The following is a 15,511-nucleotide window of genomic DNA, read 5'->3' as shown; positions in this document are numbered from 1 at the left end:
CTGAGAAGTAGATGAGAATTTTCTCTCTCTTTTATAAGGGAAGAAACATATTCACAACATTTTCAAAGATTGATCGCACAGCTAACCCAAGTATAGGACCCAGGCCTACCAACACTTTCCACTGTACTGTACCACTTCTCTCTCGCAGAAGGATTGCAATCCGTTAAAAATCTTCACTGCGTTAGAAACTGGATGGAAATTAACCAAACGCTTCATTGTACCTTTGCAGATGAGAGTCCCTACACTAAATCCGCCAGCCAGACAAAGCCGCCTGATGGAGCGTTGGCTGTGAGGAGACAGAGCATCCCAGGTTAGACCAGACTGTTGGATTTTTCAGCTGTTTTACTTTTGAATCCTGTTATTTGGTGATTCTAAACAATTCCAACTTGGTAAAATTAATAATAATAATAAATCATGTTATTTCACAGAGCATAGACTGAATTCTACACCACTTGTTCAAACAATATTCATAAAAGCTAGACTTTAGAAAACCTTGCCAACTTGTGAGAATTCATCTTGTAATCCATCAATGTAAAATCCTTTGCAAAATGACTTGAATTTGTATCAACTCTACTCATTTACTTACTCTCATCTCTGTTTTCAGGGGATGACTTTCACAATAGCATCCATTTCTTTACTGAGCTATAGCTGGCAGAAATAAGGAATTCACAGTTGCCGCAACAGATCATATATGCTGAATGCAAAATCACTCTTTTCTTCTCATCTCTTTGAACCTGAATTTGCTTCCATTGGACAGCTCTTGTGAAATTTGTGATTTTGTTTCCTTAGGAAAGTGTGAATTGTATTGTAATACAATGAGTGATATCTATGTTTTTCCAACAAAACGTTTTGAAGAAATATCTTTAAATGTCTTTACCCCAAAACTTCAATATTTTGAAGCTTTGATTTGTGAATGACACAAAAACATGTAAGTTCTGAAATTAAAGAGGAAAGGAAATTCAAAATGCTATTCAAACAATCTGAACTAGATAATTCACGGAAAAATTCCTTATGGAAGCAATTGTACTTAGAAGGGTTAAAAGCATTAATGCATTTAAACGTTGATTTAAAATGATGTATTGTATATTTTATACAAGCAAATTGAGTACAGCTAAACCTCAGCTACAGGATTTTAGAGTACAATAGTTTTAGCAATTCAGAAGAAACAAAGTGGTGTTTCCTACATTAAATGGAATGGTTTGGCAAATGTGTCAGTGAAAGGAAGAATTTTCCACTTGAATAAAGAGCAAGATGAATCCCATTTGTGAGTAACCCTCTTCATGATTATTCTTTATTTTTATAAAAATTTCGGGTGGTTATTTTTACTCTTATTCCAAAGGCTTAGATTCATTTTGAAAGTACAGGACTTATGAAGACACATATTATGAATATGTTTTACATCCTTGTTTTGGTGCTTCAAAGATTCTAAAGCAATTTGAACTCTGCAATTAGATGGCATCACCCAGTGCCAAGATGTCTTCTATTTTATCCTATAGAACATCATTCTTCATGCTGGTTGCATTTAGAAAAACTATTACAGTCAGTTCTGGACTGTTTTATCTGTTTTCTCCTTGTCAGCATTAAAGAAATATTCCGTTTGAAGTTCAAGAATATCAGTTACCCATCAATTCTTTCTTGGCTGCTCTACATTCACCGGTACTGAGTATTCTACTGCTGGGAAGAAGCAGGAGACTTCCCAGTGTCCTCATATCTCTATGGGATACTAAGCAAATATGCTATTATCAGTGTTTTCTTTTCATGGGTTCTCTAGTGCCATATTCTAATGACAACACGTTTGAAGGCCTTCCTTTTTCTTAAAGTCATTAAGTAGTTTTTTAAGTTACACGTTAAATACACAGAATTGGTTCATCATAATCCCTAGTTTGTGGCACATATTATTCTTCATCATGAATTTTGTCTTTTCCTTCTCTTTATGTTAGATTTAAAAGTCACTGGAATCATTAACTGTTGGTAAGCTTTATGAGATGTTTTCCTGGAGCTTGACCATTGATAGACCCCTTTTTGTTCATATCTCTTAAGGTAGGGGCTGGAGGTATTAGGAGTGTTCAGAATCTTCTTAGTTATTTAGAACAGTTCAAGAAAAAAGATTGCACCAGCCAGAGGGCTAAGAAACCAAAGTGGTTAACAGCAGACTATTACTTAATAGTATTTTAAGGAGAGAATTAACAAACTTCTTGGAAACTGCCTCCTGACTGACTAATGACTCATGGAGTTCTAATCCCTTACTGTCTTACTTAAAAGTACCCATGAACTCTTGTTCTGGCAAAAAGAAGAGAGTATTCTCAGATGTTTGGCCAAGAAGTAACTCAAACAGAAGTGAAACCCAACATCCAGAAGTCTTGAGCAATCACCTACTGTGTCCACTTTTGCCCCCACTAAGTCCATGAGAGAGAGAAAAACGCACAGAGGAAAAGGCCTTTATTATTTACCAGAGCTTCAACTGAAAAATCCTGAAGTGGTCTCCTGATGGACTAAGTTGGACCATACAGAGCTATAAGAGCCAGAATTCAGGAGAGTCCAATCTTTTGGCTTCCCTGGACCACATTGGAAGAAGAATAATTGTCTTGGGCCACACATAAAATATACTAATGATAGCTGATGAACTAAAACAAGTAATAATAAAAATAAAAAAGAATCACAAAAAAAATCTCATAATGTTTTTAAAACATTTACGAATTTGTGTTGGGTCACATTCAAAGCCATCCTGGGCTGTATTACAGCCTGTGGGCTGTGGGTTGGACAAGGCTTGAGCTAGATGGACATTTACAGCCTTAGTCTCCTTTTCCTATGCTCACTCCCAATCCTACTTCCCTCAAGATATTTTTAACACCCCGGCAGCATGGAAAGATGCCTCTAGAGAAAAGCGCACCAATGAAAAGAAGCCCTAAAGGAGAATTTGGCTAATGTACTAGTTTCTGACCTTCTCAATGCAGAGGCCCCTCCCAAGTAAGATGAAGCTCCAGGGCCATTGATCTGCCCCAGCTGCTGGGGAGTAAGCAAACACAAGCAGGCTAAAATCTTAACAGAGCTATGGCTTTTGCCTACATCTCCCCGTAAAGCTCCACTCCCAGTGGTCCAAAGATGGTGACGGGATTTGACCATTCATATTAGCACTTTCTCTGATGAATGGGGTGGAATATAGTGGAAAAAGAGTCTAAAGTAGCAGAAGGCACCTTAAGTTTCTCTATCTAAGTTTTATGATATTTTAAGCTGTTCTTTGAAACTTATTCTATAAATGTAGATCTGGTGCTTCCTGAAGTAAACATTTATATACATACACAGAAATAAGGTTTCTTAATACGGACTCTACTATTTCCATGACTTAAAACAGAGTAACTTTAAACAATTCTGTCCCAAAGAGGTAAATATGAATGTTAACAGAATCATAATTTGCTTTTATTAATGTCAAAATCTATGACTCCTGTCTAAACTCAGAATAACTACAGCAGTTATTTTACAATCACAAGCCAAATATGTGCCTTTCATTAAATACCCGTTCTAACCGTAAATCCTTTTATCGCCCTCCTTTCCTCTTCCTGAAAAAGAAAATGGATTAAACACTCTTAGGAGCAAAATGCACTTGCTTTGGATAAAGGAGAAATACATTATTCATGTTATTTGGGAACTTGTCATTTTAATCGTGTCTCATATGGCATAAAATGTAAAAATAAAAGGATTTTTTAGTCTTCCATAAGGTTTAATGAAATTTTTAGTACTGATGATAGTAAAGAATGACATGAGTGTCCTATGACACCAAACTTTAAGTTTGTATTAGAGACTTAATATTATTCAATTAAAAATATTAGGGAGATGTATTTTCAATCTCATTTCTCCCCATTAGTTTTCAAAAATAAGATAAATTCCAAGGACAAAGGTATTTAGAACTAACAGATTTTACCATATATCAATGTCTATTAAAAAGAATCTGTTGATTCTCCTTTATTTGACAGATTGCTGGTGAAATGAAGTTCGACCACTTGAAGGGTTTGTCCAAATCGTTAGAGAAAATCTGTACAGACTTTGAGTTTGGCATATTTTGCAATAATCTGTGACCTTGCCCACTTAGAGATGAGGCATTTAATCATGTCTGTCTCATATTTGTGAAGGAAAGACAGGATACTACACTTGACCTCAAAACCTAGAGTTAGTATATTACTTATTTGACTTGCCTCCTCTTTCTATATAGGACATCTTTCTTTGCTTATATCAGTCTTGACTAATTGCCCAAAGAATTCTGGACAATTGACAAATGCAGAAAGATGTCAAATATTCATATCTATTACATTTCTAAACTTTGGTGCACCCAGGAAAATTTTCTTCAATCTGTACCCAGAATAATGCCATAAACGTTTGTGTGGGATTTTTTTTCCCAGCCTAAAATGTAAGAACATATACTTATCAATTAGGTCTTAAGGGAGTAAAGTATACATCAGTCTTTCTTGCTGCTCACATTTAGGTACTTGGGAGTGGGTAGTAAAAAATGAAGCTGAGAGTCTGAAATATCCAATAGCCCAAGATGTGTACAGTCAAGCTGATTAGAATACATCTAGGAAAAGTCAGTATCTATTGAACAATCAAAGTCTGGAAGATAATCCCCATAATACCATACCCTTGACACCAGGGAGGAGCTGGTAACCTTAAATTTAGAGGCTACAATAGGAATTTGAAGGTTCTGCCCTCTCTGATCCAAATTTTTCCTGTCTTTATTATTCATATCATTAGATGCTTCATTTATGTAAGTTTGTATTATTACAGAAGATATATAGTGTGACTTTTACACTAGGACTTTACAGCTATACCACTGTTCAAGTGTGTAAATGCCTGGTTCTGCTTCATCTGGTTAGTTCTACTATTGAGCCCCTGTAAAAAAATGAGTGAGGCCAGACACAGTGGCTCACACCTATAATCCCAGAACTTTGGGAGGTCAAGGCAACCGGATCTCTTAAGCCTGAGAGTTCCAGCCTGGGCAACATGGTGAAACACTGTCTCTACAAAAAATACAAAAATCAGCTGGGCATGGTGGCATGCACCTGTGGTCCCAGCTACTCAGGACATTGAGGTGAGAGGATTGCCTGAGCCCAGGAAATCAAGGCTGCAGTGAGTCATGTTGGCACCACTGTTCTCCAGAGTGAGACCCTCTCTCAAAAAGTAAAAAATAAAAAGAAATTAAAAAAAGAATGTATCTCAGGGATGAGAAACCAAAGTCAGTTGAATCAAGCAAGTATGAAATGTCCTAAAAGTACACAGTTGCTGTCCAAAGAAACTAAGGCAGAATCTACTATTAATGAGGACATGACCAACATGGGAAAAAAATACCAAGAGATAAGTACCTTTGCTTCTCAGTCCAGCTGTCCCTGCATCCTCGCAAGTGTCCCAGTGGGCCAAAGTGAGGACAATGAGAACTAAGGGCCAGGGTGTACTCTGCCAAATCCATCCAGTGTCAGCCTTAAGAAAGAACCTAAAATTATGTGTACAAGTGTTAAAATTACTGAATATTTAAGAAAGTAGCTAAATTACATTACTTCTTTAGAGAGAAGTTTCTACGATTATCAAGTCAAGACTGTTAGCATTGCAAATATACCTGAGATTCTGGCTTCTCCCATGTCTTGTTTTGTTTTCCACAGTAGTTATCGCTATAGGAAATTAACTTACAAATTTATTATTTTTTTGTTTCTCAGTCCCTAGCTAAAATGTAAGCTACACGAGGGCAGATCCTCTATATGTCTAGTTCACCTGTTATCTCCAGTGCATGCAAGAGTCCTTAGCAAATGTTAGGTATTTGATCAATACTTGTGGAATCAATGAATAAGCAAAAGTCAGCAGGTAGATTTTCTGTGTGAGGAATCTGTGACCCTAAGACCGGCATACTTTCCTACAGAAAAAGTGCAACAAGTTCTCTGTTGACCATGTGTTTTCTGTCTCATTGTATGCTGCAGCAAATACTCACATTTGGCCTTGAAGCTCCACCCAACATGACATTTCCAAGAAAATGCCTGCTGCCCAAGACTAATGAATGAAATATAGGTCAGCCAGAAGCTAGAGACTTTGAAAGGCCAGAGGTTCCCCCCAGCCTCATTTGTTTCTATTTGACCAGAAAATGTCTGTGCGGTCCTAAAACACCCAAGGAAAAACTTGAGCACCATTTAATAATAAAATTGAGAAGATAAGAGTGATTCATTCATGTGTTCTGCTTGTAGAAAAGTGCTAAAAAATATGAGGAAGAAACGCTGGTCTATAAATAGAGCAATGAAGAGCCAAACATATTACTTATTATGGCAGGTACACATTAAGTATCTCCTCCAGAGAACTGATCCAGTTTGCTATGTGGCTGTGAGTACATACTGAGTGCTCCTCAAGTAGCACAAGGCAAAACCAGCACCTTGATTTGTGTGTTCAGAACCATAGCTTTCATTAGTGATTTGGAGAAACGACGGTCTATTATGTTTGAACTTCTCTCATGCCTTAGTAAACATTGGCTGAAATACAATAAAGTGGTGCATATGCAGCAAGTGATTTTGAAACAATAATTCTTCCAGCATGCAATTGAGGGGAAATTTTTGTTGTGGTAACTGTGCTTTGGTATTTCCTGAACCCCCTGTTTGGGAATTCCTGTGTTATAGGAGAGATGGCACTTGGTCAATGTTGTGCTCCAGGTACATGTAGGAGTGACTCTGATGACAGCTAGCAACAGCCTCCAGTGTCAGAAAAATTTTACAGGCCGACTGAGGATATAGCCATAAGAGCTATAAGGAAAAAGTCTTTTCCCTCTATTACTTTTGCCCTGAAAAAAATTAATTCTCCCATTCCTGGGTTTGGTAGACCATTGACCCTAGGGTTTTAGGTGACTTTAGAAAATTAGGCTAGGTAGAAGTTGTATGGCTTGATTGGCATTGAAGAAAGTGAAGAAACATCTTACATAGTTTACTTTTGAATAGAGTAGTTGGGCCTATTAATATTTTCTTATCTATTGACCTTATATGACTCAGAACAGCTTCCCAAATTTCAGTTACTCGTATGTCATCTTCATTACTTTTGTTATATATTTGTGTTCCACCTCTACTATAATTAATATGATTTTAAGTAAGTTTAAATTGGTACACTTTTTTACTTAGGCTTATCATAGGCTTTACTATCTGTAATTTTATATGCTAATCATATTTTTCTAATATAAATTTTTTCTAACTCTGAAAATTAAAAACAAAGGTTTCTGTGTCATCTTAAATCATCTTGCATCCAGCAATATCTATACACACCTACTTTGGGAAACACTGACTTGGAATGAGATTCTTCTCAGAAGACATGACTTTGACAACCACAAAACTTCACTTTGTTGGTAGTCAGTAAGTAGTTGTTGATTTGTAGTGCAGAAACGTCATTTGAATGACAGTGAAAGGCTTTGGGGGCTTCTGTTAACAAAGGAAAAGAAACAAGAAAAGAGAAAGAGGAGGTTGAACAATATTACGCCAAAGCTTGGGGAATAACGAGAATGAAATGATCATTGGAGTAACCTAACCCAGAGCGAGAGTAAGAGAGAGACAGAGAGAGAGAGAGAGAGAGAGAGAGAGAGAGAGAGAGAAGGTGGGGAGAGGGGAATGATTATACAAGTACTAGTTACCATTTATTTCATGCCAGTGCCAAGTATTGGACTGGTCATTTTCATGAATATCATCTCATTTCTTCCTCAGAAACATCACCAGGGGGAAAATAAGTTTTATTCCCCTCTTACACATGAGCAAACTGAAGTTCTTTTATTTATTTATTTATTTATTTTATTATTATTATTATTTTTTTTTTTTTTTGGTGGTGGGGGACACAGTCTTGCTCTGTCACCCAGGCTGGAATACAGTGGCATGATCTCAGCTCACTGCAACCTCCACCTCCCAGGTTCAAGCAATTCTCCTGCCTCAGCTTCCTGAGTAGCGCCACCATGACGTGCACCACCATGCCCAGCTAATTTTTGTATTTTTAGTAGAGATGGGGGTTTCATTATGTTGGCCAGGCTGGTCTTAAACTCCTGTCCTCATGATCTGCCTGCCTCAGCCTGCCAACGTGCTGGGATTACAAGCGTGAGCCACTGCACCCCGCCAGCAAACTGAAGTTCTGAGAGCTGAAGTCGCTTGTCTAAAATCACAGGGCTAGAAAACAGTGGACCTTGGATAAACCCTAGTTAAATATAAATTTTGACCAGATTCCTGAGTAGTGAGGGAAAGGAGAAGGTGGTGGAGAGAATCCTCACTTAGAACAAAATATGAAGACTGACTTCTCGAGCCAGTTGAGCCTCTGGTCGGAAGTATCCAGAAGGTGTGAGTTGAGCAGAAGCCTCTGAATATGGGTGATCTCTGTCCATCCAAGTCACAGACTCCATCTCAGTCCTCATTGACTAGAGCCCCAAATTAGAGGGGGTTAATGAGTAATGGCTTGGGGTCATAGGGCTCATGCCATTATCTCTCTAAGTAACGGAGTACTAGGAGAAACTGAGGAGGCGAACTACTAGGGCTTCGGGTCGTGTTATTCCATGCACTTATACCTTTCAGAGCTTTCCAGTCAAGAAAAAAAATTAAAATTGGTCAAGCAGGCTTTTAACTACTTACTCTGAAACTGGTAACATCATAACTATGCTTTATGTTTCCCCTTTAAAACCACGGAAGAATAGAAAGCGGTAAGATAACACTGAGAAAATGAAATGAGTCACTGTGTTCTGTAGCATCATAGTCAGTCTTGACTCACTGACTCTGATCATATCTATATATAAATATATAAAATATATAAGAAATACACAAATTCTTTGAAAATCAAATATTCTTATACATTTCTAAAACCTATGACTGGGCTACACATTAAACAGATGTTATGAACATTTCCCCTTCAAAATGTGGGTGGAAATACTTTACAGCACCTAGCAAAGCTCTTTGATCTCTTCAGGAATTTGACTGCACCTCTGGAACCCCCCTGCCTTCTGCATGGAATGTAAACCACTGACACATTGATCCCTTGCCCTTCACCTGTGCACACTCACTTCATTCTCCTTTTTTCCTCTGGCCCATCCTTTACTTCCTCGCTACATCCATTATAACTAAAATGATCTCTCACTTTTTGATTCTGAGTGTTCCTCTAAACTGACCCTTATACATTCATTCAACACATAATTATCCAACAGTAACTCATTGAGCAGTCACTGTGTGCCAGGTACTGTTCCAGGTGCTAGGAATATAGATGTGAACCCAGCCTATTAGCCTCTGTCCTCCTGGAGCTGACAGGCTAGCAGGGGAAACAGGCATTCAGCAAACATCGAATACCTGGTCTAAGGTCAGGCTATGCTGTGTACAAAAAAGGGAAATGAACTAGTGTAAATAGTAGAGTAGTGGGGGCAGAAAGTTATGGGGTCCATGCTCAGACAGAAAATCTGAGGCCTCCATGGCCTCCAAAGGCCAAGGTTGGCCCCCATGAGCTGGTGACTTTGGAGTAGCCTGAAATGAGTGGTGAACCATGTAATGATCTGGAGGAAGAGGATTCTAGGCCAAAAGAAGAGCAAATGCAAAGTTCCGAAGTCAGAACAAGCTTGACTTTTAAAGAAACTGAGAGAAAGAAACTTCTGCTAACAACTAAAAAGAAACAAGGAAAGAGAAAGAGGTGGTTGAACAATATTACGCCAAATTGAATGGCTAAGCATGGCCAGAAAGGGGGAAGCAAGGCTGGGGGTGTAAGGGATGAGTCTGGAGAAGAGACAAGACTGTGTCCTGTAGAGCTTTTAGGCCATGGTAAGAGTTTGGATATTATTCTGAGCAGTACAGGAAGCCATTGTAGGGGTTAAGGTATTGATGTAATTTCTTTTTTGTTTATTTTAATTTCTCTAGCTGCTATATGGAAAATAGGCTTTTAAGGAGGCAAAAGTGGAAAAAGAAGACCAGTTAGCAGGCTGCCATGGTATTTCAGGCAAGAAATGATGGTGGCTTGGACTAGGAGGTGGAGGTGGGGGTAGTAAAAAATGGTCAGATTTTGAAGAAAGAACCTAAAGAACCTACTGACAAATTGGATGTGGGATGAGAGAGGAAGAGAGAAGTCTGGGATAATTTCAGGGTTTTTGCTCTTAACAATTGGATAAATACCGATGCCATTTACTGAAACAGAAAATAACCCAGGAAGAAATGGATCAGTGGAACAGGAAAGTGGGGAACTCAGAGAAGAGCTTAGGTGGAGATAGAAATTTTGAAGCTCTCAGTTTGTCAATGGTATTTATACCCATGGGGGTGGGTGACAGGTCTTCTAGGTAGCACAGACAGAGGAAGATTCAGCAGAAGATATGAAGAAACAAAAGCAGTGGTCATGAGGATCAGGAGAATGTAGTACCCTGGAATCCAAGTTATGAGCCATGTGACTAAAGAGTGAGAGAAAAACTAGGTCAAAGATTGATGATGAGATGAATGAGAATTGGCCATAAGATTCTATAAGAAGGGAGGTTTGGTGACCCTGACAAAAATAGATTCAGTGAAAAGGCAGGAGTAAAAGCCTGATTTGAAAGGCTTGAGGTGAGAATAGGACTTGAGTAACAGGCAGAGAATGTGGACAACTCTAATCAGAGTTTCTCTATCAAAGTAAGCAGAGAAATGGGAGAGTGGCCACAGGGAGCATGTGGTCTACGGAGGACTTTAAAATATATACATAAGAGAGGATGCAGCGTGTTTGTGTGCTGATGTGACTGATCTAGTGGAATGAGAGAAAATCGTGCAGGAGGGAGAGGGGATAAAAGCAAAACCAGTCTTTGAAGAGGCAGGGGTGCCTCCAGTGTGCACCACCGGTTCAGCGGGAGGAAAGGCAGCGTGCAGGGGCACAGAGGCAGGAGGGTGCTACAGTCCCTGCTGAGAAGATCTGTGAGTCATCTTCTGATTGCTCTATTTCCTTAGTGACATAAGAGGTGAGGTCATCCACAGAGGGTATGGAGGGGAAGGAGATGTTCAAGGCTTAGAGAGAGAGAGGAGGTATCATTTCAAAGACTGGGACAGTGGATTACCTAGGACACTGTCAGAGGATTACCCTGCAGTGCAGTATAGCCCTAACTAATAGACCCCTCTTCCTTCTTAAAAACCCTGCCTCCTCAAATTAAAAAAGGACAAATTAAACTAACCCTTCTGCCGGGCGCGGTGGCTCAAGCCTGTAATCCCAGCACTTTGGGAGGCCGAGACGGGCGGATCACGAGGTCAGGAGATGGAGACCATCCTGGCTAACACGGTGAAACCCCGTCTCTACTAAAAAATACAAAAAACTAGCCGGGCGAGGTGGCAGGCGCCTGTAGTCCCAGCTACTCGGGAGGCTGAGGCAGGAGAATGGCGTGAACCCGGGAGGCGGAGCTTGCAGTGAGCTGAGATCCAGCCACTGCACTCCAGCCTGGGCGACAGAGCGAGACTCGGTCTCCAAAAATAAAAAATAAAAAAATAAAAAAAAATAAAAAAAAAAAAACCTAACCCTTCTAATGCTGATGCCTGTGACATTCCCATATAGCATATTCCATTCCTCTGGGTTCTCTCCTCTTACTTCTCCCTTCCATAATCATTTTTTGTAACACCCAGAGTATTTTATTTTATTTGTTTCCCCAGCTGGAGTGCAATGGCGTGACCTCGGCTCATTGCAACCTCTGCCTCCTGGGTTCAAATGATTCTCCTGCCCCAGCCTCCCGAGTGGCTGGGATTACAGAGATGTGCCACCATGCCTGGCTAATTTTGTATTTTTACAAAATGTGTTTAAGAAAGAAAAGAAAAATGGGATTTCACCTTATTGGTGAGTCTAGTCTTGAAATCCTGACTTCAGTTGATCCACCTACCTCAGCTTCCCAAAATGCTGGGATTACAGGCATGAGCCACTGTGCCCGGCCCAGAATATTTTATATTTTTATTGAAGCTTTCAGCAGTTTCACTCATCCTGTTTCAAGTTGCTCTGCAATTGTTTCCCTGGATTGTAGACTTACATTTAATTTAAGGTTATAGTCCCTTAAATTCAAGAAAATGTTTGTTTATTTTGTTGATTGGTTGATTGGTTTTGAAGCAGGGTCTTGCTCTGTCAGCCAGGTTGGAGTGCAGTGGCATGATCATGGCTCACTACAGTCTTGACCTCCTGGGCTCGAGTCATCCTCTCACTTCAGCACCTGAGTAGCAGATACCACAGGCACATGCCACTATGCCCAGCTAATTTTTAAAAAATGTTTTGTAGATACAGGGTCTTGCCATGTTGCCCAGGATGGTCTTGAATTCCTGGGCTCAAGCAATCCTCCCATCTCAGTGTCCCAAAGTACTGGAATTACAGGCATGAGCCACTGCACCCAGCTGAAAATGTATCTTTATTAAAAATTCTCCCACAAAGTTTTGCCCAGTAGGGTTCATAGCAGGGTTCAGCCCATGTTTATCAAATTAAAGAGTCTCCTTTCATCACCTGCCTTAGGATCTCATCAATATTATAAATCAACCTTTACACAATGATGAAATAGAATAATAGAGTGGAACTCGCAGTGCTCTTACTGATCTTTCTCTAATAAACACCTAAAAAAATATGTGCATGCATCACATACACATATTTTCCCCTTTGTGTTCTACTTTCACTATTGGAAACTCCACATCTACTTTCTTCTGCTTCAACATTTTTAGGCATAGGAAACTTACTATCTTACAAAGTAACCCCTGCTTTTTTACATCTCTCTTAAACATTCCTTATCGTGATGGACTGAAGTTTCTTATCGTGAACCCACTGGCTCTTCTAATCTTTCTGAACTTCCCCAAAGTCAGTCATTCAGATACTTGAATATATCTATCATCTCTTCCTTGAGTTGCTGTTGTTGTTTAAACCAGATAAAATATGCTCCTTCCTTGGTTCTGTCCTATGTGACATGTTTTCCATATCCTGCTAGTCTTTCTTTAGTTTGTCAATGGTCTTTAGCCTGGAGCAGTCAAAACTAGACACTTCGCCATGCTGTTGGTCTGAAAAGAACAGTTCAAGAAAACCATTAGCTCCCCTGATCTGGATGTAATACTCAATACAGATTATTATTGTATTTTTAAATGAAATAATGATGTTTGTTTATATTGAACTTGCCATCAACTAAAATATATAGGTCTTATTCTTATGAATTGCCCTTAAGAGCTAGGTTTCCTCCCTTGAGGGGTAGGACTCTGTGTAATTCTGTGCAACTCTGTACCCTTCATTCAGTTGTCTGCACATTTATTTCTCTTCTATTCAGCCAGTAATGTTTGAGAAGAGGAGAGGAGGAAGAGTGCTTACTAGTGAGCATCTGTTATGTACCAAAAGTCATGTTGGTCTTATATATTTAAAAAACAGAGGTGTTATCCCTCTTTTGTGGATGAAGAAGTTAAGGCTCACAGAGGCTAAGGTAACTTGTCCAAGTCTACCCAACAACGGCGCTGATATTTGAGTTTAGAATCACCTTAATTCAAAGGCTGTCTTCTTTCAGCTATGTACACAGCGCTCGAGTGAGTCAGCCTCTCTTTCCAACTTGGTGAAATAGTCTCTATTCCTGATCATCACATATATCTACTACTCTTCTTAGCAATGAATTAGCTGCAAATTTGATAAGTATCAAATAGTGTTAAGAATATTGAGCATAGCAATGCCAAGGACAGAGCTCTGCAGCATCCCTGGCAGAGATCTTGCCTTTTACCCATGCATGCTGATTTACGGGCTTTGGGTATCATTTTCACTCAGTTCATGATAGTCCATCCATCTGCAGGTTATTGTGAGAGATCTTTCTAAAAGTCCCACTGAAATACTAAAATATCATACCTAGTATATATTATCTTTCTATATGGTGGTGGTTTACCTCCCTTATTCTTCAGTGGTATAATAATCCTTTCTAAAATGTTACCAGGACATATCTCAGAGGTCTAAGATTTCTAGCATCCTTCAATATAGAAATTGAGATGCTTGCTCATTCCAGCCTTTCAGCTATCTTTGATTTTTTATCTTCATTTCATAGTCACGTTTATACATTATTTTAATTATCTGGCTTAACTTTATCTGACTCTAGAAAGTTGAATATATTCTAAACATCTAGGGCATTCTTTTAATATCATTTTTCCTACCTTTGGCATACATTTTCTTTTAACCTTAAAGTCAATTCTTTTTACTTTAAGATTTTTCTCCTTTGAAGCTACTGGAGATACAACTTTGGAGTTGAGTAGCTCAGTATTTCAGCTAAATGCTAAAAGTAACTTTATACCAACTTCTACAACCAGAGACTTCTTGCCTATGTTCTTCTCGTTTGAGACTATAGAACTTGGAAAAATTTTCTAGTTGTCCTGAATACCTTTTAGCTACCATTCTTGCAGGATAACATTGCCTGTAAACCAATAAAGCCTATCCAGGATCTTTTCTTTCTAGGAGGCCAAATGAAGGTGGTTGTCATTATGGTGGCAAGAACTCTTCTTCTCCTCTTCAGACACAAGGAATGAAGGAAAGAGAGTTTATAATAAATAAAGTGGCAAATCTTTAAAATGCTGATTATTTCAAGTGTTATCTAGGATACCAAAAAATAAACACTTCTAATTGTTCATAGGAATATAAACTTTTTGGAAGACACAGTGGTATCATCAATAAAAATGTTTAAAAATGTATGTTTTTCTGAACATTTCTGGGAATATATCCTATAATAATACTCACACCTGTGCATGAAGATGTAACCGTACTTGCTATTCATAAAATCTGATGATTTTTAGAATCATCCCAATCTGATAAAGGAGTGCTTCAAAAAAATATGTAAGTAGACTTGACAACCACTGTTATCATCAGTCACTGCCTCTGAGGGAGAATGTCAGTTAGTTTGGAAGAGGGTGGCACCAGGAATAGGAAGGGACCTCTCCCAACTCTGATTCACTGTTGAAAAGTGGGAATGGAGGCCGGGCACAGTGGCTAATGCCTGTAATCCCAACACTTTTGGAGGCTAAGGTGGGCAGATCACCTGAGGTCAGAAGTTCGGGATGATCCTGGCCAACATGGTGAAATCCCATCTCTACTAAAAATACAAAAAAAAAAAAAAAAATAGCTAGGCATGGTGGCTGGTGCCTGTAATCCCAGCTATTCAGGAGGATGAGGCACAAGAATCACTTGAATCCAGAAGGCGGAGATTGCTGTGAGCCAAAATCATACCACTGCACTCCAGCCTGGGCGGCGACAGAGCGAGACTCCGTCTAAAAAAAATTTAAAAAGGAAAGGAAAAAAAGGAAAAGAAAAGTGGGAACAGAGAGTTCCTTCAGTCAGCTGCAAGAGGACAAGTAGAGTGGAGCTGACCATGAAAGTGGGCAGGACTGGGTATAAAATATAACAGCAAGTCAGTCTGTACAGAGATGTTGAAGTATGTTAATAAAATATTGTAAGCAACTGAAAATATCTATCAATAGAGGAATGGTCAAACAAATTAGGATGTCATTATTCTAGGAATGTTTACAAGACTTAAAAGTATGAGGTAGACCTATAGGCCATGTCATGAAAAGAT

The 15,511-nt window shown here is 39.0% G+C and overlaps 1 protein-coding gene across 11 annotated transcripts in view; it reads left to right on the top strand.

Moving 5' to 3' along the window:
- The window catches only part of GRIP1 (glutamate receptor interacting protein 1), a 720,325-nt gene that overhangs the window by 486,169 nt on the left and 218,645 nt on the right, over positions 1-15,511 (top strand). For 10 of the 11 annotated variants that reach the window (XM_031651082.1, XM_031651081.1, XM_021923298.2 and 7 more), the window contains one exon: positions 230-310. The exons of the other annotated variant lie outside the window; for it this stretch is intronic. In XM_031651082.1, the coding sequence (XP_031506942.1) occupies positions 230-310 (81 nt within the window). The remainder of the gene's footprint in view (positions 1-229; positions 311-15,511) is intronic. 11 annotated transcript variants of the gene reach the window in all.

This window comes from Papio anubis, chromosome 9 (genome assembly GCF_008728515.1).
Source record: "Papio anubis isolate 15944 chromosome 9, Panubis1.0, whole genome shotgun sequence".
NCBI classification, from domain to species: domain Eukaryota; kingdom Metazoa; phylum Chordata; class Mammalia; order Primates; family Cercopithecidae; genus Papio; species Papio anubis.
The sequence above is the reverse complement of the archived record's forward strand: the minus strand, read 5'-3'. Positions and strand labels throughout refer to the sequence as shown.